Genomic DNA, 26,089 nt, shown 5'->3' with positions numbered 1-26,089 from the left:
CATCTGCATGAAAGTCTGGAAAAGTCATAGAGAAATGGTACTAATTTGCAGGAAAAAGGAAGGGAGGTGAGTAAACCAACCATCTCAAACTTATCTGTGAGGACACTAACTATTGTTGTGTTCACCATATATTCCTGCTTGTAAGTTAGAACTTCAAGTGGATGAACAAGGGAGAAAAAAGCTGAATGTTAATGGCATTTTTTGTATAATAGATAACTACAGTTTAACAACTCCTCTTTGCCTTCTATAGGTCTTATTCATGTTGGTGATGAACTGAGGGAAGTCAATGGGATTCCTGTAGATGATAAAAAACCTGAAGAAATAATACACATTTTGGTAAATACCAAACATTCTAAAATTAATGTAGGGGAGTCAAGAAGAAGTAATTAGATTTACAATTTCTGGTGTATTTCTTGGAAAAAAGTATGTTCTACAATAATGCCTTTTCTTCCAGTGCCATCATTTACAAAACTCTATTTCGTTTCTCTTAAAGAATGATTTTTCCATGCATTACACATGTATGCAATTACAGATTACTTGTAAAAAGTTCATGATGGTAATATGGCTGTAAATATGTTGCAGAATGTTTCAGACCTCAACGTATAATCGGCAGTTTTTAAGGCACGCCATAACCTGTTGAATTAAAACTATTTTAAATTTATTCATTACTCGGGGGTTAACTCCATGTGAAAATTAATTCATAATACATGTACTTGATAGAATAAACTAAGTGGTATATGAAGATTGTTTTTTATATTGATTTGCAGTATACAGCCATATATATGATTATGTTTGCACTCCACTGAACTGCACAATCTCTAAAGCCAACCTGATTACTCACTAATGGAGCGCTATTGTGAATTGAGTAATTTAGATTTTTTCAGAAGTATTTAATATTTTTACAGCAAAGAAACCAATGAGTGTCATGACAGGTCTTTATGTTCACGGTGTAGGCATTTCTATATACATAAATACTTTGGTGTCCTGCTGAATTGAATGGCTGTCTCACAGTTTTGGTTCAATAACTGAGATGATTCATTTCAAATGTTAGCCTGCTGATATTCATACTTGCTTTATGGTTTTTTGTTCCCTACAGAAACATATTTTCCTGCAGAAATTAATATTTAAAAATCTCTAGAAACACAATAGCGCTAGAAAAGGTGTGAACAATTTCCCCATTTACCTCCTCGAGGTACAATATAAACATCAAAAGCTAGTTAGAGCTTGTTTCAAAAGTAACAGAAATATTGATTCCAGTCCTACGGCTGGTGAAATAAGAACTTGGCTGCTGCTTGTCAAACAGTGAGCTCCTGGATCGCAGACATGCCGGCAGAAGTATGTCTCGCTTGGTAGTGGACAGGCCTGTTTCCATTTTGCTTAAATCGTTGGCTGTCTGTTGCACTCTGCTAGTTTTATGAAACTTGTCGGCTGCATGCAATAGTAGCAGAGGCTCCAGCTGATTAGCACTTCCTTCAATAGCAAAATGTCACTGAGGCAGTGGGAATATATTGTGGTTAATAAGTAAAATGCAGCCAGACACACTTTAAGTGGGATATAGGGAACGATGAATGGATGAGGTGGTTGATGATGGCTAACTTGTTTTAAGATTTATAGTGGAGGGCTTTTTTTCCATTTCGTACACGTAGTCTATTCAAAAATGTTTTTCTTTTCTAGTTTCTTAAAGTTGCCAAAAGAATAAATCCCCCCCAAAAGTTTTATGTGATAAATATGGCACAAGCCTGTTTGAATTTTTCTATCGTGGTTTTTTTTCGAAAAATGAAATGTTAGTTGGATTTTTCCAGGGGTGTCCAAACAGTGCCAGGAGTCCAGCAGTTGCTTCTGATATGCACACATTTTAGCTGTAGCATTTGCTCCTGTTTTCAGTGCAGAAGTGAGACCTCTGAAACATGCAGGTCCCAGTTTTTAACAGTCCATCTCTTCCCACCAGTGAAGCAAATAAAACAGAGTGTTTCAAGTGGGTATTTTAATCTTTGCAATGCAAAGTTTTTTATGGCGAAGCTGTCAAACTCTATGGATCGTGCTTGGGAAAGGGTAGATTCATTATATTTGAGTATTTTTAAATTAATTTGAATTTCTTTTCTTTTTAAGATTTCTTTGAAATGTACAGCTTAATTCTCACTGCATCTTCTTTTCAAATGTTCACCAGGCTCAGTCTCAAGGAGCAATTACGTTTAAAATTATACCTAGTGTGAAGGAAGAAATGCCAGTGAAAGAAGGCAAGGTAGGCAAGACTATTTCAGAAGCTATTGCAGTCACTGTTATGCTGAGAATATATATTGTTTGCTTGGATAACAGAACCAAGAATGTGATTTATGCTTCTGGACTCGGTTTTTCTAATGTGACAATGTGTAGTGCACTGTACACATCAATACTCACGTGCTGGATTTACAAGTGGGTGTAACAGGGTTCTTAAGCCCTAACTCTACAGATGTGAAGTTGACCCAGGCAATCTTCAGTCTTCTGCTTTCAAGTACTCCTGGCTTGCTTCCAAGTACTCCTTTTCTTCCATCTTACACTGGGTAGAAGATACTTGATAGAACCTTGGTTCGAAAGTATCTTCTCTTTTGTTCCCCATATGGGCACGCTGTTCACCCTCAAAGTCCTATTTGCCTCAGATCATAGAGCCTTTATTACATTGGGATTGTGGTTGCAGAAGCAATGAATTTAACATTCCCATATGAACTTTTAATGTTAAGACGTCCGTAAGGATGTTTTACAGCAGTAAATGTTTATTGCTTTACATTATTTAGTTCAATGGTTTTGAACAGTAAAAGCAAAAAAAGGAGATACCTTTGGATTACATTTAATTTTTTGATTCTAAAGATAAGCCACGGTTTGTTTCAGATGTTTATCAGAGCCCTATTTGACTATGATCCTAACGAGGATAAAGCAATTCCTTGCAAAGAAGCTGGACTTGCTTTCAGAAAAGGAGATATCCTTCAGATCATGAGCCAGGATGATGCAACCTGGTGGCAGGCCAAACACGAAGGTGATGCCAATCCCAGAGCAGGCTTGATCCCTTCAAAGCATTTCCAGGAGAGGTGAGCTACTGAGAAGCATATTTTCATTATTTTTTGTAGTAAGAGAAGACACTTATTTGCCGAGTTGTTAAGTTAGCATAGTTGTCACATGTAGCGCTCATAGATTTACATGGGTATGATAAACCTGCATTTGCAGCAAGACAACTGAACTTGGAAACGTGTTGCTGAAATACTTTGGATTTCCTTATTTGTCTGGCTAGAATTAATAATGACAAAAACTGATAGGATAACACTCATCCAGATTGAAAGAAAAAACATATGGAAAATTGCACATCAGTATCTGTATTCACACTGATGTACTATGCAGGAATAAGAACTGCAGCAGGTTTTGGAGAGGGTACAAAAATTTGAGGCTGAGGATTTAATTTTTTTAGATTGTGAATAGATTGCATTGTTTTAACTTAATTTCTTGTAAAATCTTCGGGATTGCAATAGTCTCCTGATGTTAAGTGTTTATTAATCCCAAACTTGCAGTGAAAACTGAGGAGTTTGTGTCTTTCCCCTACCACCTTCCATTTTATAGGAGATTTGCACTAAGAAGACCAGAAGTGCAGATTCAGCCACTGAAAATTTCCAACAGAAAATCATGTAAGTTTGTTAACGTGGAATAGAAATCAGACTCTTGATCTCTAACCTTATAAAATAGCAGTTTGTTTCAGCCCTGTAACTACAGGATGCATTTCTCCTGTGCACAATAGCTTCTTGATCACATTGTATCGGTAGGAAAATAAATATAAGACCTGAAATTAGAAGCTTTAAAAGCAGCTAACATTTTTTCCCAACCCTCTGACTTTGTTTTTGAAGCACCAAGCCCAATTAATGTTTTGATATATAGTATTTCAAAGGTTGAAATATTACAGGAAATAGTACAGAATTGGCCCAAGAGTTTATATAATTTGGAATGCATCAATACAGTGAAATTTATATTGAGAGTGAGATAAAAGGTCGCGTAGTCTCCCCTTCTAACCGCCGTAGATTTGGTGATTTTTTTTGTGTCCTATGAAGCAGCACAAATTTTTAAAAGTCAGGACATTCAGTTCTTTGTCAGGCTTTCACAGAACCATTTCTTACTGGTTTTGAAAACAAATTCATTCTTAATAGCCTCTGCTTTTAAATACAGTAGTTGCACAATATAAGAAAAATAAGCTCTAAGGAAGTGCATACATTGAAACAAATATTTTCTTTCCACTGGAATTTACATCAACATCTGTTTTAAGTATTATTGCATATTTTACTTGACCTGTTATTTCTTTCAGTTGTACAGATCATAACAAAGTGAGTACAATGTAAGAAACTATCACGCTTCAGTAGGATCTAAATCTTAAATGCAAAGATGTTTGTGAGTTCAACTAGAAATATTCAGAAAGTGGTCTGAAATTTCCAACCATCTTTCATTCTCTAACATTAAAACAAAACGTACGGGTACTATGGCATACAATGGATGCTGGCACACTAAGTGCAAAACTAAATGCTTTTAGCTTTAAAACTTCTCACCAAGGTTCCTGTTGCAATTTTCCTAACTCCTTGCTATGACTTTTGTGTTCTGAAGTTTGACAATTACTGTTAGTTTTCTAATAATCTGCATTTTCTATCTTTCATTCCATTTCACTATTTGATTGCGTGCCCTAATGCTATTGTTAACTCCAAAGCCCTTGATTAGCTTTGTAATTACAATAATAGACTACGTGATTGCACTATAGCTTTTCTAATTTACATAGATCTTAGAAACAAAGAGGAGCTCCTCCGGCTTGTAGTAAATCTGTTGTTTTTCTAGGTTCTAGGTCAAGTTGCTCTGCCCCAGTTTTGGAAAAGTGTCTGATCCCAGGGTATAGCTATTTCTCTCTGTCCACTGTTCTTGAATCTGGATAATACCCTCAGCAAGAGCCTTCAATTAATGTGGCACTGGTGCTTTTCAAGAGGTAAATCAGCTGCTGCAACAAAACTGCATGATTCCTTTTGTAATGAACTGCATCTTTTTAGTCACCTTCAAGTGAAAGGTTTTACAAGATGCATCTCACGCTTCCAAATAGGCAGCCTGAACTTGATTGGGAATTGCCAAAATTACAACCCCAAGAAGACCCACAGTATGAGGTCTATTGTTGTTGTCTCTGCTCTCTCCACTGACTTTGCCTTAACTAGCTTAAACAAGGGAGAAGAGTTCCTTTCTTCCTCCCCTTTCCTTTAAAACATGACAAAGCCTTAAGGGCAAGCAGTATGCCTGTTATTGTTCTCTTTCAGAATTTCTTTAAACAGAGCAAGGTCCAGCTAAATACTATCTAGAAGGCAGTGGTGCTGCTGGAAGGAGGAAAGACTGCGGAGTAACATAGCATTGTCATTTTCTCTCTTCCCCATGTCTTAGGACAATCTGCTGCTACATCTGCCAGATTTCCAGGGAAAGAGGGGAAGTGCTGGTCTGAGTAGAGGTCCATCCCTTTATTCACAGACTGAACATGTTTTTAGTGCTGGGAGGGTATTCAGATCCTTCACAGAGGAGGCATTATAAGGATGAGAATTCAGCTATAGAAAAAATGCTGTGATTAGGATGTTGCTCAAGTTGCTCACAGGAAAACCTTCCATTTGCTTGGCTTTTCAAGAAGGTTCCATGTAAGCTGGGAAACTCCATGCCCCTGTGATCTTTCTGAAGTTAGGCAGCTTTTTCATGTTACCAAGCACAGCAGCAAAGCTGTGAGATGTGGAGTCTGTGTCTGTATTCATGCAGAGCAATCACCTTGGCAAAATTGGGAGATGCTGGAAAACCATGCATTGCTCAGCTGAACAAACAGCATACTGCCAGTATTGGAAACGTGTAAGGAAGGTGACATAGAGAACAGAAAATTGTAAAGGACTTCTGGGTCTGATTTTTTTTAGGCCTTTTCTGTGTTGTGAGGTATGACCCACTGATTATTGTCCTCTAAAGTGTTATTTAACAAGTTCCCGTGGGAAGAGGTGGGAAATTGGTAATGCTTGATCTTGTCTGATTCTTTTTTAATCCTGTACTACAGCCCTTCAGCTTGATATAGGGTTCTCCAGTGTTTGGAAGGGTAACTGTGCGGGGAAACTGATGTTCTGTAGATCTTCCTGAGCTAGATGTATATTGAGAGGTTGCTTGCTATTGCACTTGATCCCATCCAATCATATGACCTGAATTTCTTAAGCAGTTTGGAGGGAAAGGGCAATTTGCCACCTGATATTCTTATAGCTTCCCAAAGATGAAAACCTGTTGACTTCAACAGAGCTGCTAATAGAAGTCCCTTTCCTGACAGGACTGGGAGTTGCACTAGGGAGCTTTCTTGAGACATGGTAAGTAGCACTGGATGTCAGCCTGCTCTGTTCAGTCAACTTATTCCACAGATCCTGTGTTTTGTAAGGAGGAAGAAACCTGGGTACTTGCCTTTGCTTTTAATCGGGAGAATCAAGGAGAAATCCTCTATTTTCTTGGATACCAAGACAATTTCAGTCAGCTGTAATTTTTTGGGTGGGCTTCCATGATAGTAGTGTCCCTCTACTTGAAAATTAATCTAAAAATGAGTCAAAATTGTAGAACATAAAAAGAAGTATGCTACCACCTTTTTTTTCCTCTCTTCTCAAGGCAGTTCTGGAACTGGGAAGGACTGTTGTATTTATCTAAAAAAAGAGCTGCCTGAAACATAGTCAATAACTGTATTCACAGTAACATCAATGTCCATAGGGATTTGCTTTGATAACTAAATATATTTCAAAACCTGCAAGGAGCTGAATTACTTTTGGGAAGCCTTCTTTCTATTTCCAGTTTTGAATTTTTTATACTTTTCAGCATAGCAGTGCATGTCGTGTAAAGTTGTTAATCTGTACACATATTTGTGTGTCATAAATTTGGAAGCAAAAAAAGTGGGCTTTTTTGGTGATGCTGACCATGCTTGTATGTATACAGATGTCAAGGAAAGGGAGTAGAGAACATTTTCCAAGGAGCTTTTTTAGAAAGAATTCTTTGCATGGAAAACAACAGAAGCCCCACCTAATTCTAAACTATTAAAAGGATCAGTTTATAATGGAAATGCCAACTCATATTTCACTTTAATAGCCAAGTCAACTTGTTTCATTTGTCTATGCGTAAAGTGAATATAAGTAAAAGTAAATACTTTAGCTTTGTGGAAGATACATACATATGCCTCTCCCAGAATTTAGCTATTTTCTTGAAAGACGTAAGAGAATCTTTCTTGCATTGCACCAAAGTGAAAAATCTTTAACATGTGTACACTGGAGGAGAGGACAAAACAATGTACATTCCATATTGAAAGGTAAGTGAAATCACACTTCACTTAAAAATGGAGAGGGTGCATAGTTTGATGGTACCTGGGTGTAAGGTGACAGGAAATTGGTAATATAGATGAACCCTTTGCTGAGAAGAGGTGATTTTACATCGAGAGGAAGACCCAGGAAAAGTAGGAATATAGAAATAAAGGCAAAAGCAGGGAAGTGAAATTTCATATTGAGGATGAAGAAAAGGAGAAAGTATTGCAACAAGGGCAATGGAAGAACAGATGGACAAAAGCTGTCCATAAACCCCTTTAGGCAAAACCCCACAGAGAATGGGCTTTGAAATTATTAAATTAGCGCAATTAACAGTATTATGCAAGAGCATCACTATAGACAGTATTTGCACTATAGTTCAGTTGTTTCTTGATTCCATTTAAATCAAACATTAACATACTTGTTTTGGTAAAGATTTTGAAATGGTGAATGCAAAAATTACTAATATAAACTCTGGCAGCTTTGGGCTTTTTATTATTGATAGAAAACCTCACTAAGTTCAACATTAATATTTGTTAAGTTTTAAAAGCATGAGATAAGTGGAAGTTAGATGCGCTGACCTTCTGACAAGATTGATAGTGTTACTTCCCAGGCTCTGAGGTAGTGCCGAAATGATGGAGGGATACCAAACCTCTCAAGCATTTTCAGCATTATTCTCAATACTTAACAGCAATGACTTTTCAGCAAAAAGCGGTATTGCTTGTGCATTAATACTACGGGAAAGTTATACTGGGGAACAAATGATAGAAAAAAGCAGCATAGAAAAGAAAATAGGAAAATGGAATGAAAGTAGAGGGATAAATAAGCATGAGATTGTGTGAGTAGGACTAACCCTCCACGTGCTGGGACGGTGAACGTGCAGTGACCTGACGCGGGGTGCGCGGGAGCTCGGTGGGATGCGGAGGGAGGTACAGTACGTGCGCCTGGCTGCATGCAAACAGCGTTGGTGTGTCTGAGCTGTGAGCCATGGCTGATGCCAGCTCCGCAGAAACCTGCTTACCTGGTATTCCTCGATAATACTTAACAGCTTTCCCGCCTTTAGGAGGTCATCTTAGCTTGGGCACAACTTTGGGCACAGAGTTAGCTCTGTGAGTTCTTCTGTCACTGCATCCTGGCTACAGGACTGCACCTAGACTCAGTACAGGGAAGAATTCATTTGTTTAATAGTTCCCAGTCTGTTAACTTGAATACAAAGACTACTCATGCTCTGACTGTAATAGTCACTGCCAACAAACGTGGTCATTCTTGCATTTGTAGCTTACTGTAATTTGTAGATAAAACACTGATTGCCTATTTTTTTGAGGAAAAAAAAAAAAGTAAATTTCTTTGAATAACAACCAAATAACTTACGGTTCTGCAGTTGTTGTGAGCTACAACAATCTGCCAAGACATTATATTCCTTCAGCATAATTTTGCTTTCACAGTGGTTACTGTGTTTATTCTTATGTTATATATGTGTTGTCTCTGGTATGAAAATTACTTGTAACTTTATATTTTATACTAGCATAGCCTGTAACTTCTGTTAACTTGTGCAGCGCGTGCATATGTGTATGTGTATATCCATACCCTGCGTGTATAGTTATATATAAATATGTATATGTATGTAGCATTTATGACAGAGCTGTTCAGAGATGTCTTTTCCTTGAAAATACATTTGTTCTGTGTATTTAATCCTAAATGTAAATACTTACTGTGGCAAAGCCATCATCATATAGTTTTTCTAGGGCTTAAAACCCATTTTACTTTCAATTTTGATTTACCATATGTGATTGGCATTGTATGAGCAAGAGGAAATATTTAACTGCAGCCAAATGGTGTTCATTCAAACAAGATGTAACCCAGTTTATCCATAGATGAGTGTCTTGTGAATTGAAGATCGTGTTCTGCCAACAAAAGAATTTAAACAGGCGAAAAGAATGAATGCTTTGTACCACTTGTATTTGAAGACCAAAGATTTAGGATAAATGTATAGCAGGACTCTTGCTTGTTATAATTGCTGCACAGTCTTAACTCTGCCTTTCTTCTCAGTATTTTTCTGTGTTCATATGAAACTTGATTGCCCACCTGCAGGTAGTTATGAGTGAAAACAAAAAATAAATAGACCTGTAAAGTTAAATTAGCACATTAGCATCTTTGTTCAGAAGTCTCCTGTCCTTACAAATACTAACTTCTGCTACCACAGAGAAATTAAGGAAACCTGAAGCTGGATGACATTTGAGTCAAGGTCACATGAGACAGAAGTGGAAATGGATCTCATAAACTCTTGCTCTGTCCTTCACCGCAAGACTATCCTTCATTTTCCAAATTATCTTGGTAGAGATACTGTTATCTGAGGATATTGACAGGGGATGAAATTAGATCACCTTAAATTTCTTGTAGCATGAACGTATATGTTTCATTTGATCTACAAAATCCTATAAGATAAAAAACCTGGAAAACAGCATAAATGTCAATTGCTATGTGGGGCTGTTCCATCAATAAAAAATCAGGAGTGTTTAATATTCACTGTAACACAGATTGTTGTACATCACCATTTCTTGCTTACTAGAGTGAAGTAGAATTTAAGGGATAATGTAACTTGCTTGTCATAAGAAACTAGAACAGAGCTGTTGGATCTAATTTTACATTGGCATAAGGTTCTTTGATGGAAATATTGTTGAAACAAAGTCAGCAAAAGTTAAAGATTTTAACCTGGTGCTGGGCTGTTGTAAAGAGTTGAGGAAGTTCCTGGAGTAGCACTTGTTTTGAGCTTCATAAGCAATATAATTTAGGTGAGGCCCCCACAATCAAATCCAAATATATTTAAGTTAAAATACATACAGAAATACAGTGTATGTGATACTGTTTTGCGTTGTTATAGTTTAGCGTATTGGCTACACTGAAATATTTCTAAAATGAATAAAAACACCTACTTCCTAACTTCCGTTGCGCTTGTGTTTCCTATTTCTTTTTCCCATTTCTGTCTTGGTACTGCTTTGTTGTTGTTTTTTCATGAGCCTGTTCCGTGACTATTTTTTTTGTAACTTCCTCTCCCTTCTTATCACACAGCATTTATTTAATCATATTTCTTTTCTCAGTGTTTTATTTGTTCCATGTTGCCTTATGGCTTTTTTTCATTTTGTCACTGCTTTTATTTTCCTGCTTCCCACCAGATTTCCTCCTCTTTACTCTCTGTCTTCTTTTAGTCTGTTATTTGTTCCTTTCAGATAAACACTTCTGTTTCCTTTCTCACTCCACTTTAATTTAGCCTCAGATCAACCCAAACTTTTCATGTCTCTAAACTTCCAAACTTCAGGCATTTATCTGCACAGATCTGCTGCGTGTGTATAACTGCCTCAGACACACAGAGCTGGATTAGCCGTAAATCACAATACGAAGTTTCCTGGCAAATAACCTCTGACTTTACAAAGTATAGGTAATAGCCCTGCTAAAATTCCTGGTCAAGTTCAAATTTGGGATCTGCATGTTGATGACTGTTTTGTAGCTCCATGAAGCGTTGAAGATCCACTGATTTCCCACATCTTTTCATTACAGACTGTTATGTTCGAGCTTAGGAGTAGCCAAAGAAAGCCAGAGCAGTATTAAGAAAGAACATTTTTAACAAAACTCAAAAAGTTCAAAACGCCTTCACTTTATCTCAGCATTAAACCTCAGCTTGTAGACATTTTGGCTTGTGCTTTCTGGCATCAGCTGGCTCACTTGGGAATCCTAACCTCTTTAATTTATAGCATGGATGGATAAGACCGTTTCCTTTCCTAGCAGGGGTAGCCCAGAAGCCTGCATTGCCTTCAGCTGTTCTCAGCCCTGCTGCTGTAGCTCCACCGTCCCATACTCGCAGGTCTCCTCCGAAGGTCTGCGGTGGTCAGGGCTGAGTGAGTGTATACCTGTGTGTATATACAGACGTCTTTTTCTCCTGGTCCAGCCTTTCATGTTCATAGATGAGGACATGTCTGTTTCTAATGATAAAATACTAAATAGAATACTTCAAAACGCACAGTCACTAGTTAAGTCAAATAACTGTTGAATTCAGGAGACTTTCTAGTTGTATTGACGTTTTTGCAGCCTATTGAAAGTCATAGAAAAACTTGTCATACATATCAGGAAGCGTAAGAGGTCTCTCAGCACAGAGAAGGAGAAAGAAATAGTACCTGGAAGCCAGCCCGCCATTCTGGGTCCAGCTTCAGGGCGTTTGTCACTTCAAGAATTCGGAGCTTTTAAGGTCAGGAGAGGAAAAAGGATCCAACACTTTCACTCTCAACTCACAAAACTGTCGGCGCTTTTTTAAGGCACCAGATGTGGTCAACCAAGCAGTGCTCACCTTAGAGGTCTTTCCAGCCTACTAAAACCCTATGGTCACCTCGAGTGTAGAAATAAACTTTAAATAGGATTCAGAGAAGTCTTCCAAATTAGTATTTTAAAATATAAGTCCTCAAGAAAAAAGATACCAAGAAACAGTTCTGCAAAACAGTATTCTTCCCCTGGCAGAAAAGACTCTTGTCTCCATTTCATGGCATGAAATGGGAAAAGCTCTTCCGTGTAATGAGATAGGCAGGAGGGTTTTGACCTCGCCTTTGTTTGGTGCATCAGTTACGCGTGAAAGATTGTAAAATATCTCTTGAATAATTTCTCCACATTCCGAGGAAAGACATGCTTCATGGAAACTCTTTGAAATATTTATATTTTAGGCATATTTATCCAGATTCCAAAGGAAATTTGAATGAGATGTAGGTTGTAAAATCTCTATATAAATCTAGACGTTAGTATATAATATCTGTGAACAAAAATTCATTATATATATCTCGCTTTTCTGTAAAAGCCCAAAGATGATTGTAAAACTGTATGTTTTCCACTATCAAGGACGCAGAAATTTACTGACTTACTAGAGGTAAACAGAAAGTCTTGGGTAGATCTGTTATATTAGGATAGTGTCAGAGAAAAAATGACAAGAGTGTATAAATGCTTTCATCATTTTTTCAGCTACAAGTATAGACATTCAAAAAAAATTCAAAAACCTCTCCAAAACCCAGCTCCAAGGGCAGTAGCAGCTGTTACTGTAAGTGCAGAAAAATACTGAGATCGTGTTCGTGGTAGTGATTCTTAGAAATTCTAAGTTAAGACTGATTAAATGGAATTAATAAACTTTGCCTTTAATATCAAAGAGATCTTCCGTGAAAACTGGGAAAGGTCATTACTACCAAATGAATAGTGAAAGAATCTCCTATCGGAAATTTTAAGTGAACATAATATTTCAATGTCTTTTAGGTCCTTTTCTAACTGAGTGTAGTTAAACATGTAAGTTAAATTCAGTGCTGGTATGTTGGTATATGCCTCAATATAATAGGTGCTATCAAGAGGATTTTAGAGTAGCTTACATAGCTAAATTTTTTCCTATTTATGAAGTATTAAACAATAATACTTTGTTTTTTTGGCTGTTCTAAGATGAGGAAGCGGTTGAGTGTGGTAGGTGCATTTTTCTTCTTCGATTTAACTTTTCCTTCTTAAGTTATGTTTTCACTCCATTTAATGATTTCCTTTCCTATTTTTCCTTTGTGCTTCTCAGAGGAAATTGAAGGTACATGTACAAAAGTTTCCCTGCATAGCCCAATAATTTTATTTAGAGAACATGTGTTTAGAATTAAATTGAATATAGTCCAACGTTTCTAAGACATGTTATACATATAATGCTTTTATATTGCCACCAAATGCGTTCAATCATTTTTTAAAAGCAGATAAAAGTACTGGAATATTCCTAGTTGCTTCATGTAAAGATCAGTAATTTGAGCTATTGTTTTAAACTGCTTTCTCTCTCTCTCTCTTGAACTTTTAGAAGACATGTATAGAAAAGTAGTATCATAAAATAATATTAGCAAAACTTGGGTGGGCTGGGTTGGAAGGAGATTGTTCCGACTTAATTACATGGCCATGAGAGGTCTTGCGTTTCTAATTAATACTGATGAAGTATTTCTCTGAGATGGCTGAAAGTTCACCCATGTAGTATCATCCTTACTGTTTTCCCTCTGAGTGTAGCCGGTTACTGTTATGCTTGCAGCATATGTTAAAGTAATAGCAGCTGATCTCTTCTAATTTTTTTTTTTTTTTACTTAAGAGGCCTTTGTTTATAAAGGCATTAGAAATTGTAGCTCATATTTTTGATCAAAGGGCCTCTGGCATGTAAAAATATACATTATAGCTATTTTATATCAAATGAGAGGATGTGTTTTTGATCAAAAACCTTTCTGTCTAATCCACTGAGCCAAAACTTAAATCTTAAGTCTGATAATGTATAATTTAAGAAAAAAGCTTGATTTACATCAAATACGTTTTGCTTTCTTTTAAGCGTCATCGTATTTTCTATTAACTGATAAAGTGTGAATAATACAGTGTTAGAATTCTTTTTAGAATGTTTGCTGTCATCACAATTTTTGCTTGAAAAGGTAAAAAGATCAGTGTGCATGCTGCAAAATTCCAGAATATCTCCAGCTAAAATATAAAACAATAAATGTTGTTTTATGTTTTTAAGAAAATGGCTTATTGAAGGCTTTTTAATGCTATGCTTTGTACAGTTGACATTTTTTAAGTAATTTCTTCTGTATTTTTTGCTGGGCTTCTAACTGTTCTGCTTTATTTCTTGGCTCTTATTCTGTATGCTTTTACCCTTCGTCCAGAAGATGCTGAGTGTGCTGGTCACAACAGTGGATCCTATCTAGGTGAGCAATTGGTTACAAAAGACAATTTCTTCCTTTCTTTCAGCTTCTTTTCCCTGGAACTACTGTGTCCACTTTGCTTTTGGGGGTAATCTGCATATAAATGTCCTTACTCTGCATGAGAAAAGCATGAATATTAAGGTTTTAAAAATGGCTCATTGGATTTGACATAAAGGGTTTATGTAGCGTATGCCTTTATCTGGTTAAACATAAGCTACTAAAATACTGGTTTGATTTTTAAGTCAAAATAAAAAATATATATAAATTTGGGAAAGTGTTGACTCTTAAAGTACATTAAGTAAGCAATGTGTTTAACGAAACAAAAAGGTTACTGTATTGTGAAACATTTGAGTAAGTCTTTAAAGACACACTTTCAAGGTTTTATCTAGGTTTTGCTTACACTTTCTTTCTTTGTACGCATCTGTCTAACAATTGTGGGAGGATTCAGTGAGAGCACAGAACAAATTTGCAGGCACCAATTCTTTTTCCACATTACAAAACGAAATAAGTCATAATAACTCAATAGCTTAAATTTAGCTTTAAAGCTAGTCTGAGCTCAATGCATCATTGCGGGGAGGGGGGAAGAGGAGGGGAAGGCGTCCTTTGGATTCAGCTTCAAGATTCCAAATTTCAAACAAAAGTAACATTTAAAAAAGGTGAATGTTCCGTGATATGGTTCAACTTTTTAATTTGTGCCATTTTAAAAGCGATGTAAAAATATTTTAGTTGAAACTGTCCAGAATTCCTGCCAGCTGAAGGCTGGCTGGAGCGGATTTTGTGGCAACCAGCCCTTTTCCCAAGGCTTTCATCCTCCTACTACAGGAGAAATGGGAAGAAACATGTCAAAGTGCTTTAGTGCATCCAAGCCACTGGGCTCACTGAAACACCCTAGACCAGTACTGTAAATTAGAGATGGTTTTCATATTGCACTATACTGTTTTAAAGCATGGTATATAAACTACACCAGGAACACACAAACTATACGACTGAAAGAACTTTGACCTCTTTCCAAGACTTCAGTGTCGTATAATTTCATCACATATTTGTGGAACTAGCGGTCATCTGATCAGGCTGAAAATAAACTTCTTACCTTTGTTAGTTAATCAACTAAATTAATGTTGAACTGTAATTGTATTGAGAGATTGAAGTGTGCTTAGAAAACAGTACTTTGGATGTGATTCCAGATGAATGGCATTTTCCTTATCAAATCTTTTTGAAACAGAAAAGATCTTTTTTCCCATCCCCCCTTCCCCCCCGCCCCCCCCCAATCCTTTTTTTTCTTTCTGCAAATACAGATTGAGTGAATTCTCAAGATCATGGTTTTGCAATCAGATCTTAGTGGGCTGATATTTTATTTCAGAATGAACGTGGCAAAACAGAATCCACCTTTTCTTGGTGCCGTAGCCCTTTCAGTGAAACTTCAGTTTTGGTCTACAGTTGCCAAAAAGGCTTGATCACCCAGGAGGGAGATTTCTTGTGTAAGAAGCTACTGCTGTCCCAGATGCAAAGAATGAAAAATCAAGGTGGAATGTAGTTTACTTACGCAAAACTTTACAAAAATTATTGGAGTACTGCTGTACAGTGCAGGTAATGGTTTATCTCTTGAGAGCTTCCACTCAGAGAAGTGTGGCCATCGGTCCAGAGACGGTACCTTCAGCCTTCTCATTCTGGGTCTGGGCTTTTGGAAGTGAGGTGTCAGAGAGGAGAGTCAGAAGACAGAACAACAGGGAGAAAAAAAGAATTGGCTAAGGTTAGGGCCAGTTTTGGGGTAAGGACGCAAGTATATTCATTGGTTGTGAATAGTCAGCTATTTGGTTTAGAAATTAGAGGTTCCCCTGAGTCCTTCACTAAGAATCATGTATAAAAAATTATCCTTTCTTAAGATCAAGCAGGTAGGCTTTTGAAAGCTGATGTTACCATTCTTTTGCACGTGGCAACAGGAAACAGTGATTTGTAATTCAGATTGTCTCATGCACTCCAGCGTCTCCTTGTTTCACAAAACATTAGGAGCCCAATCCTATTCAGATACACTTGGGGTTGCTTTCCTCCTAAATTATTTTTCAGTTGTATTTTCTCAAGGAACGAGCTGCTGTGCAATAACTTTCTGGGCTGGACAAATGCCACTGCCTAATGTGTAATAATCTGAACAAAACTTGTCGACTAGCTGCAGGGAGGACACAAAACTCTTGCCTGTGTGCTGTGCAAGATACAAAACTCGGATAATCTGTAAGGCAAAGGAGTCCTAGGCAAAGCCACTTTATAAACCCTCTGTTAGGTACAGGGAAGCCAATACCGTATCTAACTACTGCAGTCTACCTTCCTGCTTGGGAGGGGCCTCTCTCTTTTCCACTGGTCTGACTATATATTCCTTCAATCCCAAGGGCCTTCAAAGATACTTTTTTTTTCCTGCCTGTTGTTTTTTTGAAAGTGGGAAAACGAATATGTCTGATTTTTGAAAACAGCTTATTCTGAATGTTTTGCAGTACTGTTTTTTGGAGTGAATCCTGAGCGTCTCAATTTTTCTGACTGTGCATATTCTTCAAAGATGATAGGCATTTATGGCGGTCCTTAATTACTAAGTAACTAGGAATTTCTAGGCAAGTCTCTTCATTGTTAAAACACAAAGTCTTGATTAAACATACTACACTGGAAAGAAAACCTAAAACATTGTTGCTGTAGGGCTTGGGTCACACCAAAAAGTTCAGGGTGTTTTAGTGACACCCCACTAAATGCCTGTCTATATGTTGTAAGCTGTTACAAGAGCAAAGGGAGTCTGAATTAGCTTAACCATTGGTGAAGAAGCTGACCTGTATTACCTTGCATTTACAGCAGGTTGTATTCACACATATGAGCAGTTAGTATAAGGTAAGTTGGAGTGTGGTCAATCATTCGTGTGTGTCCATTCTAGAAACGTTTTTCATAAGTATGGATACACCGGTTACTTCCTAAAATCAAAATGACCAAGTCATGTTTCATGCTGCTTTTGTTAGTATGTAATCACATCAAGTGAACTACACCAATTCCGATATCAATTCATGAATTTTCAGTCTATTTTATGGCTCTGTATTTGTTGGCATTTCAATCTGTGAACCAGGATATTCTGTGAACATCTGACCGTCTCTGCAAGCATATGCACTTTAGACACACACAGGGTGGTCATGAAGAGCAACAGAAGAGGCAGCTTTCAGAAAGCAGAATGTCTGTACCATCTGGGGTCGGATCTTGTATGTCCAAGGTTATGCTGCTATTAAATTGAACCCTCCCCTCTGAAGTGACTCAGATAAATTTCATGATTTTTCACCAAATTCTAATATTTAAGTCACAGTGTAGTATTGTATGTTTCTGCAGTAATTTCCTGAGGAATTGCTGGAGAGAACATTAGGAGTTTGCCTTTGCCAAGCTTAAATTCTAGTTACATTACTTGAACCTTTATGAACATACAGTAAATATAGATGAATATCATCTGTTTACTATTCTCAATTTTGTCTTAAAAATCCAGACATAATCTAAATTTTTATTAACCCTGTCTAAATGTGCAAGCTGGGAATCAGTCCAGAAGCAAGCAGAGTAAGAAGTCTGCTCTGTGTTTGTGCAGTTCCTCTGTAACAATAGAAATACTCGGCCTATGAGCCAGTATAAAAAATCCCAATATTTTGGGGGAAAGAAAAATCCAGAAATATCTACAAAAAATATTGTGTTCATACAAACCTAGATAATGACTATGGTACCAAACTTGCTTTTGTCAGTAATATGAATACAAATAGTACTTGCAAATGCATTTAGACATAAACAGCATTTTTTCACTATGAGATTTCTGTTCTTTAAGATGAGACTAAATTCAGCAAAGAATATACATAATTTGAACACATACTTAAGCACTTGTTTTAATGAATGAAAATTAACAAAAGCGTGTGTAAGTGCTTTATAGCAATCTGGAGCCTTACTGGTGAATTCATGAAGCATAGGTGAGTTTAAATTATAACATTTCCTGCTAGTGTAATTTCTCTGAATTTGAGAAATTACCTTCCTACTTTCATGAATATATTTGGATCTAAATTCTCACAACATAGTTGCAATCTTTTGTTCACTTCTTCTTTAGAACTATATAATTAAATCTAAATAAGCACAGCTTTTTACATCAGCATCCTTTAAAATATTTTAGGAGAGACAGGTCGATGCATTGCCTGTTTTCAGTTTGGATTTCTTGGTGAGGTCCAAGTGGATTTCTCTGTGTAAACGTAAGGGTGTTGTTCCAAGATGACCAACTGTATATTGCTAGTGGTCAAAAGAATAATCACACTTTTCTGCTAGGTTTTTTTTTTATTCTTTTTCTTAGAGATGTAAGTAGGTTCTCTTGGATTGTTGTTGGGCCTTAATCAAGTTTATTAGTAGCAGCCTTTGATTTTTATTTCATGTTGAGAAGTGTTACGAGGTTTGCAGATATTTGTAGTTTGAGAACATTTGTTCTTCATATTTTCTTCCCAGTGGCTGTTCTTATTTCACCAAACTGTTACATTCCAGCAGTAGTTTATGGGTTTGCATGTTCAGTAGGCTTCTAGTCATGTAGCTGAACCCAGGGAGCTGGTGCAAGCTTCTCAATGTTCAGAATTTTATGTTGCTTTTGTGGCAGAATTTCCCCCTTTTATTTTATAGTCTGCATACTTGGCAACAGGTTAATCTCTGCTGATATCCATATTCCACAGACAGTATAGCCTGCAGCTGCTTTCATATTCATTGAGGTTTATATTATCAAATATTCTGGGCAAGCAGTGCTTTTCCCCTTTGTTCTTTATAGGAATTTACTTTCAAGCCTAATCGTTTTATAGAAATTTTACTTTTCTGTTGCATATCAGTATTGGTTTTGTTTTTCCATTGTGATTTTCACTATATTTTTAATAATGCTTTATTGTTAATTTAAATATATGAAGTTTATTTTTATCTTTTCTAAACTGTAAAATATACAGGCATTAATAGAATATTTTTACTTGTTCATAGATGTTTTTACTCCTTGCAAGTATGATGTTCTTTCAGTTCAGCTTAATCTTCTTGCACAGTCATAGCTGCCCAACTTATAGTGCAATTATAAATGCAGAGTTCAGTAAAAAATATTTATTAATGCTTCTTTATGAAATAGCTTCTGAAGGTAGTAAAGTTAAGCTGCATATGCGAGGATATATAATGGCAGATGTGAGAGAGGGAGAATCATGTTTCCAGGAATGCAGTAGCGCTGTCATAAAAATGTTGGATATATTTGAAACAGTCTCATCCTTTCTCTCTGTACTCTACGTTTTCCTTGGTTTTGAAAGCTGCTAAAAGCAAGCTTTCTTGGGTTTCCCTGTAGGGCTATTCAGATGTGCTGGGAGGAACAGTTAAAACAACTTTCAGATTCACAATAGTCTTAAAGTGGCACAGCAATCAGCGCATCACAGGTTTTTAATATTCGGTAGTTTTACAGAGCGTCTTCACCAGCACACTGCAGAGAGATCAGCCGCACTGGAGATCTGCTTCGTTATCTCTGGCTCACGTGTGTGTTTGTTCTTTTTAATTAATATAATAGCTTTTCTGTAATGTCCAAGTCCTAGGTGAACTTGTTGTTGAACCATCTTAATATACAGGACAATATTACTATTTTCATTTGACCAGTGGGTTTCAGTCACAGAAATATCAACTGTTTTAATCAAGGAGACCCATGTTAGCAGTGGAACTGCATCACCCGAGTCTTTGTGATGCTTTATATGCAGCCTATGAAAGTGACAAGCGATGAATCAGCCTGAAGACAGCACCAAAAGATTTTCTCCTATTTGATTAAAAAAAAAAAAAATCCGGGGTTTTTTTCCTCTTTTGAGAGAATAAGGAATGAAAATTCTTAAATAACCCACCGCAGGGTAGTTTGGTAATGAAATCTGAATAAAATGGATGGAGAAAAGAGGAACAAGTTACAATTGGTCTTACTAAAACGCAACACCAGAGATTAAATTCGTATGAAGATTTTGCAGAAAGGATATTTTTCCTAAAGATTCCGCAGTTGGACATGTAAGCTGAGGTTAAAAAGCTGTTGGTAATGTTGCTCTGAGACAGCTACGCAGAGGCCCAGAGCTCTTGGTATTTGTAAGGTCAACAGCGAACTGGAATGGAGACGGTTGGTTTAGCTTCATTTGATCGCTACCCTTACTTTTTACCTTTTCCAGATATGTGGATTCTGGGTTTTGTGACAAAGCTCTTTATTCTGTAAACCATTTAGTAGCAGATGGTGAAGAATTATTCTTTCTTTTTCTTTCTTTTTTTTTCCCCCCCATAAAATGATTATACAGAAAAAAAAATCAGAGCCATTTTCAGCTTGCTTTTAGGGCAACTGATTTTTTTTTTTTTTTTTAAATGTGGAGCCTTTTAGATGAGGCTTCAGGAAACTTCATGTGTCTGTATTGCCAATGTTACTTTTAACCTTTCTTTATATAACTGCCTATATGGTTAGGTGTAGTTATGTAGCAAGAAATCATCCTCATGTCATGATGGACTTCACCCTGGGGCAGAGAAGATCTCCTGGGCCCTCCCTTGAGTGCGTGCGCTCACAGCTGTCGGCGCTCTGTCAGGGCTTTCCTGGCTGCAGTCACCTCAGTGTTAGTGTTCGTTAAATAATAACATAACTCGGATTATTTCGTTATGTTTTCATATCGCATATTTTGGTCCCTTTTCTGTCTCAGTCCGTGTCCTTCTCATTGGAGAATGGAAATGTCACCATCCTTTTCTGTTATCCTGGTTTGAGGATGCCAGCTCTTCACCTTTCTCATTGACTTTCATTTTACTTGGTCATATTTTGAATGTGAATAGGTCAACATCACTGTATTCTCAAATTTTTCTTCCCTTTTTGCTTGTCTGCATGTGTTGTAGATTCCCATAGGTATAGGGGCTCACACCAGTAAAATAACTTGGTTAACATCCTCTGTGATCCAGGTTCTGCAAGGATTTATGCTAAGTGGAACTGTGTGTGTGCAAAATGCTAAGCCTGTAACTAAGCCTTACAGGATTTCACTTCAGATCTGGTTATAAATATTTGCAGAACTGAGTCTTGAATTTGCCAGGTACTATGTTTGAAGAAAAAATTGTAATGTGATTACTTCTCAAACACCTAAACATAAGTGCTTTTACAAGTTTATGAAAACATATTGCTGAAAAATCTGGGGTCACTAAAAGTTTACACGTGTTTACTGTCCTATGAAATGTTCTGGGGGGAAAAAAAAAGGGTGTTGGGATTTTTCCAGTATTTAAAGTGTGGTTTGTGTTTTACTTTATTTCCCCTAAATAATGAAATAAGCTTTGCAGTCCTTCTATGCAGTCCTTCCTGTAGCTCCTTCTAGAACAAAAGTGGTGCCATAGAGATACCAGTAAAATGTAATATAATGCAATGTAGAGGGTTTATTTGAAAAACTGTAAAGTAATCATTAACAGAGGAGTAAACTGGTTTTTAACATATAGCGTAGAAGGGGGTTTTTTGTGCTATTCTGCTTGAAAATGCCTATGATTATCTCTTTCATAGTACTTAAAAGCTGGGTGAAATTTCCAGTCTTCTAGTAGGCACTGTAGAATTCACACTGTTGATGCAGTTGTAAACGCAAATTTAATAGGAATATTAACTTTTAATTTCATGCTGACATATCCGTAATATGGGTACTGTATTGTCTAAGATGTTTCATGGTGGTTTGGAATTTAACTAACAGTGTTTGGTTTTACTTTTAAACATCTTCAGGAATGGTTTTGTGTACTTTTTTATGCTACCAGCATGGAGCTAAGAAAAAAAAAATTGCTCAAGGAGTTAATTCTCATTAACCCTTTCAACACCGGATGTGTTTCTGCCATATGTTGTATTTGATGTCTGTGTGCCGTGATGATTTAATAGAAATGCATTAAGTGTGGTATGAGAGTCCAGGCTGCATGAATTTCTTGTGTGTATATAAACTAATGTATAAGACACTTGAATTAACTAAATATGTTAACAACTTATTGTTATTATATTTTATAGTTTGTTGTTGCTACTGTTATAATTTTATTGATAATCTTAATTTTGCAGTTTAAATAGGCACCTGGTATAGTTTAAAACTGTGGGAAAATATTGTTCTAATGACCTGGCTTATTAAACACACAATCTATTTTTTTATTCCATGCACCAGTCCTCAAATGTTTGGAAGAGACTGTTTTCAAATACTTTGAGACGACTTATTTTCTTACTTTGAAAAAATCCTGTTCTTATTGCAGCTGGTTTTAGAAGAAGTTTTCGTCTTAGCAGAAAAGATAAAAAAACAAACAAATCTATGTATGAATGCAAGAAGAGTGATCAGTATGATACAGCAGATATCCCAACATATGAAGAAGTTGCAAAATATAGACGACAACCTAATGACAAATACAGGCTTGTAGTTTTGGTTGGTAAGTTGTTTTCTTTATTTTTGAACGGGTAAAACAGAGGACTGCTATTAGCGCAGTGCTTACCACAAAATCATTTCGATTGAGAGGGATCTCAGGAGGTCACCTGGTCCAGCCTCCCACTCAACAGGCTTAACACAGAATTCAGAGCAGATTGCTGATGACAACTTTGTGAACCTGTCTTCCCACCGCATCTTATCTTGTCTTCCCACCACACGCCTCAGTAAAGAGGTGGCCTCCATCTTCTCAACGGGTATCGGAGGGGTGCTGGTATGTCCCCCTGAAGCCATCTCTTCTGTGAGCTAGACAAGCCCAGTTCCCTCAGTCTCTCCTCACAGGTCGTGTGCTTCAGCTCCCGACCATCTTGGAGGCCCTCTGCTGGCTTTGCTCTGGTTTATCAACATCTATCTTGTAGTGCAGGGCCCATTCTATTCACAGAATCCTAGAATCATAGAATTGTCTAGGTTGGAAGGGACCTTTCAGATCGTTGAGTCCAACCATCAACTGAACGCTGACAAAAGCTATCACTAAACCATATCTCTAAGCTCACAGGGTCTAACAAGTGATGAGTAAAGGGCAAGAATAATTTCCCTCTATTTACAGGCTAGGCTCTGCTGATGCAGCCCAGTCTTCTGTTAGCCTTTGTTGCTGCCAGCGTGTGCTGTGGACTCATGTTCGCTGCCCACCTGGACCCCGAGGTCTTTTTTATCCAGGCTGCTCCCCAGCCAGTCAGTACCGAGCATGTACTGCCGTGGGGCTTGGTCTATCCCAGATGCAGGACTTTGTATTTGTTCTCATCAAATTTCACGAAGTTCTGCCAGCCCATGCCTGTACCATATCAAGGTCCCTCTGAATAGAAACACTGGCCTTGAGCAAGTCACTTGCATCACCTATTTTGGCACCTGCAAACTTGATGAGGGCCCATTCTGTGGTCTCCTCCAAGTTACTGATGCAGATATTAAACAGAGTGTGTTCCTTAGGGCAGAGCCCTGAGGAACTTCACTTGTAATCAGTCGCCCAGTAGAGTACAGACCAACAACCCCAACCCTTTGAACATGATCGCCCACCCAGTTTTTCCCCTATCCATCCGTCTAGACAGGATGTCCCAACTTGCATATAAGGATGCCTTAGGAGACCATGTTTAAAGCCTTTGCTAAAACAAAAGGAGATGACATTAAAATGTAGGTGCCGTGGTTACTAGTCTGCACCTGGCAATCAAGCGGTACTAAAACTCAAAAGAATTAATTTGGTGTTCTGCTATTAGAGATCAATCAATATATCAATGTTGAAAAAGGAAAAAAAAAAAGAACAGAATAAATACCTTTGGTCAGCCAAGACAGTGGAACGAAACAAAGCCATCTACCGTGTTAGAATAAGTAAATAGGCAATAGAGAGGAAGGTGGATGAGAGACAGACTTCTGTAGGCCAAGAACAGATGTAAGCATAGCTGCAGAAGGCTCAAGATGTCCTCCTTAGTCAGTTTTCTGCTCTTCTATAATCTGTTGCTGCCGGGGGTTCTCCACAGAATTTATTATCTAACCAAAATGCATTGCTTCAGTTTCCTAAAAAAAGAGAAAGTACATGATCTTAAATTTTTTGAAGGTAACCATTGGAGTACCGATGAGTAATGTCTCATTGCTTATTGTTTCTTTTGCAGTAGCACATAGGTTGATGCTTCATTAGTAAAGTTTCCTCCATTCGGAAAGCAGCAGAGCAGAGAAATATGACCCTCTATCAGGGACTGTTACGAACTGTTGAGTAGCTGTGTTTTTATATCACTCATTCCAAGGGAACATTAAATTTAGTTTTTAATAAACAGTTTTGTCACTCTCAAGCACTAAAATTCAGCCACCTACTAGTGTGATCACTGTGAGATTGTGGGCTATATACAACAAGTAATAACATGGTTGAGTTGATTTTACACTTACATCAACAGAGTGCAGCGCAAAAGTGCGATAAGTAGACTTTTTATAACAAATTGCATATGTCTGATCTAAGGAATACCTAGAGATTTCATTTGATTTTTGTTGTAATAAATCAAATGAAGAAAGTGTGCTTTTTCAGTAACAAAAGCAGTTCAGAAATTTATTGCAGACTTCAGTAATTCTAATGTTTTTCTCTGGATATTAAGAGCAGCTTAAGTCTGGCCAATACCATAAAAATGTCTTGGGCAAAATGTGGAAAAACTAGCAGAGCTAAGCAACACAGGTATAGTAGAAGCGAACACATTTAAAAAGCTTTTTGTCTGCCAGTATCAGCCTTCAATATAATCCGTCAAATATAATTGGGATATTAGTACCGGGAAACAAAGGGACAGATAATTCATTTATAGCTGTAATTGGTGGGGGCATTAAATGTCTGTTGTGTTTTGCTAGGCCTAAATGTATAATTTACTCTTGGAAGGTTTTTGTAGGGTTTGTTTTGCCCTTTTTTAGGGGGAGGGAGTTTGACAACTTTAAAGTGGAAATGTCTTTTGGCTTCATTTTAAATTGGCCTAGTCTAATTTACAGAACGCAAATTGCATACACAGTAATTTTTAGCGCCCTGTAGTGTGATATATACTAGTCTCAAGTTCAGCTAGATGTATTAGTTTGTGAAGATTTTACCTTGTCTGCAAATGTACGTTCATCAGTAAAATCCTGCACATCCTTGGGGCTGAAATAACAGATCATCTGAAGCGGTAATGATACAGATGCTTCTGCTGTGCTTTTAGTTGTTATAAATATGATGAGTCTGCTAAAAACAAAATTATCTGGTATCATGTCACCAGTCGTCTTTTGATAACTTACTGTTCCCAGGCTGCCAACAAATCCTTGAAGTCTTTCTTCAGATATACATCCTGCATCGTAAGCATGATACCTTGCAGCCCTATCAGGCAGAGGCAGAATATTTTAATATGAAACGTATTACTTAGACACTAGAATTTTCATTTACATTAATGAGGTCCTGCTCACAAAGGCCTCTGCTGTGAGGGCCAGACTAGCACAAATTTTATTTCCTAAGAGTGAGAATGAATGTGCCACATGATATAACTTTACGCGGTGTAGTATCAGCTAAGTTAGAGGTTTCTTAAGGGGCAGTGCGAGGATGAAGCAAGGTCAGCAGTAACAAACCACGAGCGTGTCCCCACGCAGGTATGTGCATGCAGGGTTACCACCACAGGCATGCAAAGCCTTTCGGGTGCTGCGGTCACCCATGGTGATCCATCTGTCCCAAGTGGGCAGTGGTGGAAGCGAGGACCAGAGGTGTGTAACCACAAAGGAGCAGTCATTATTGGTATGTGAGACAATCAGAAAAGACTCACTGTCTCTGAATTATGCTGTCAGTACTCCCCACAGTGGTGTCCTTCTGGTCACCTCTGCGAAGAGAAAGAATCTGGGACTGGAAAAGTTCTCTATTGTTATATTGCTTACATTTAAAAGAAATCTATCACCTCTGGTTTTACCATGGAGCTATGTGGAGGCCAGGTCTGTCTCAGAGCTGGGGCGGATGAAATGGAAGTGGCTTTTAGCTTTCTACACCTCCTGACTCACCTTCAACATGTGTTCAGGAGTGGCCTGCAGAGACTTAATAGATCTACAGCAGTAGTTCAAGAAATAGCCTACCATGGCCATA

The 26,089-nt window shown here is 37.5% G+C and overlaps 1 protein-coding gene across 7 annotated transcripts in view; it reads left to right on the top strand.

Annotated features, from left to right (window-relative positions):
• MPP7 (MAGUK p55 scaffold protein 7) overlaps positions 1-26,089 on the top strand; it is a 155,633-nt gene that overhangs the window by 114,358 nt on the left and 15,186 nt on the right. For all 7 annotated transcript variants that reach the window (XR_008464750.1, XM_054190547.1, XM_054190549.1 and 4 more), the window contains 5 exons: positions 251-336; positions 2,168-2,242; positions 2,866-3,062; positions 3,586-3,650; positions 22,307-22,477. Coding sequence is in view for 6 of the 7 variants with exons in the window: in XM_054190547.1 (XP_054046522.1) it covers positions 251-336; positions 2,168-2,242; positions 2,866-3,062; positions 3,586-3,650; positions 22,307-22,477 (594 nt within the window). In the remaining variant the exon portion in view is untranslated. The remainder of the gene's footprint in view (positions 1-250; positions 337-2,167; positions 2,243-2,865; positions 3,063-3,585; positions 3,651-22,306; positions 22,478-26,089) is intronic.

This window comes from Rissa tridactyla, chromosome 2 (genome assembly GCF_028500815.1).
Source record: "Rissa tridactyla isolate bRisTri1 chromosome 2, bRisTri1.patW.cur.20221130, whole genome shotgun sequence".
NCBI lineage: Eukaryota > Metazoa > Chordata > Aves > Charadriiformes > Laridae > Rissa > Rissa tridactyla.
The sequence above is the reverse complement of the archived record's forward strand: the minus strand, read 5'-3'. Positions and strand labels throughout refer to the sequence as shown.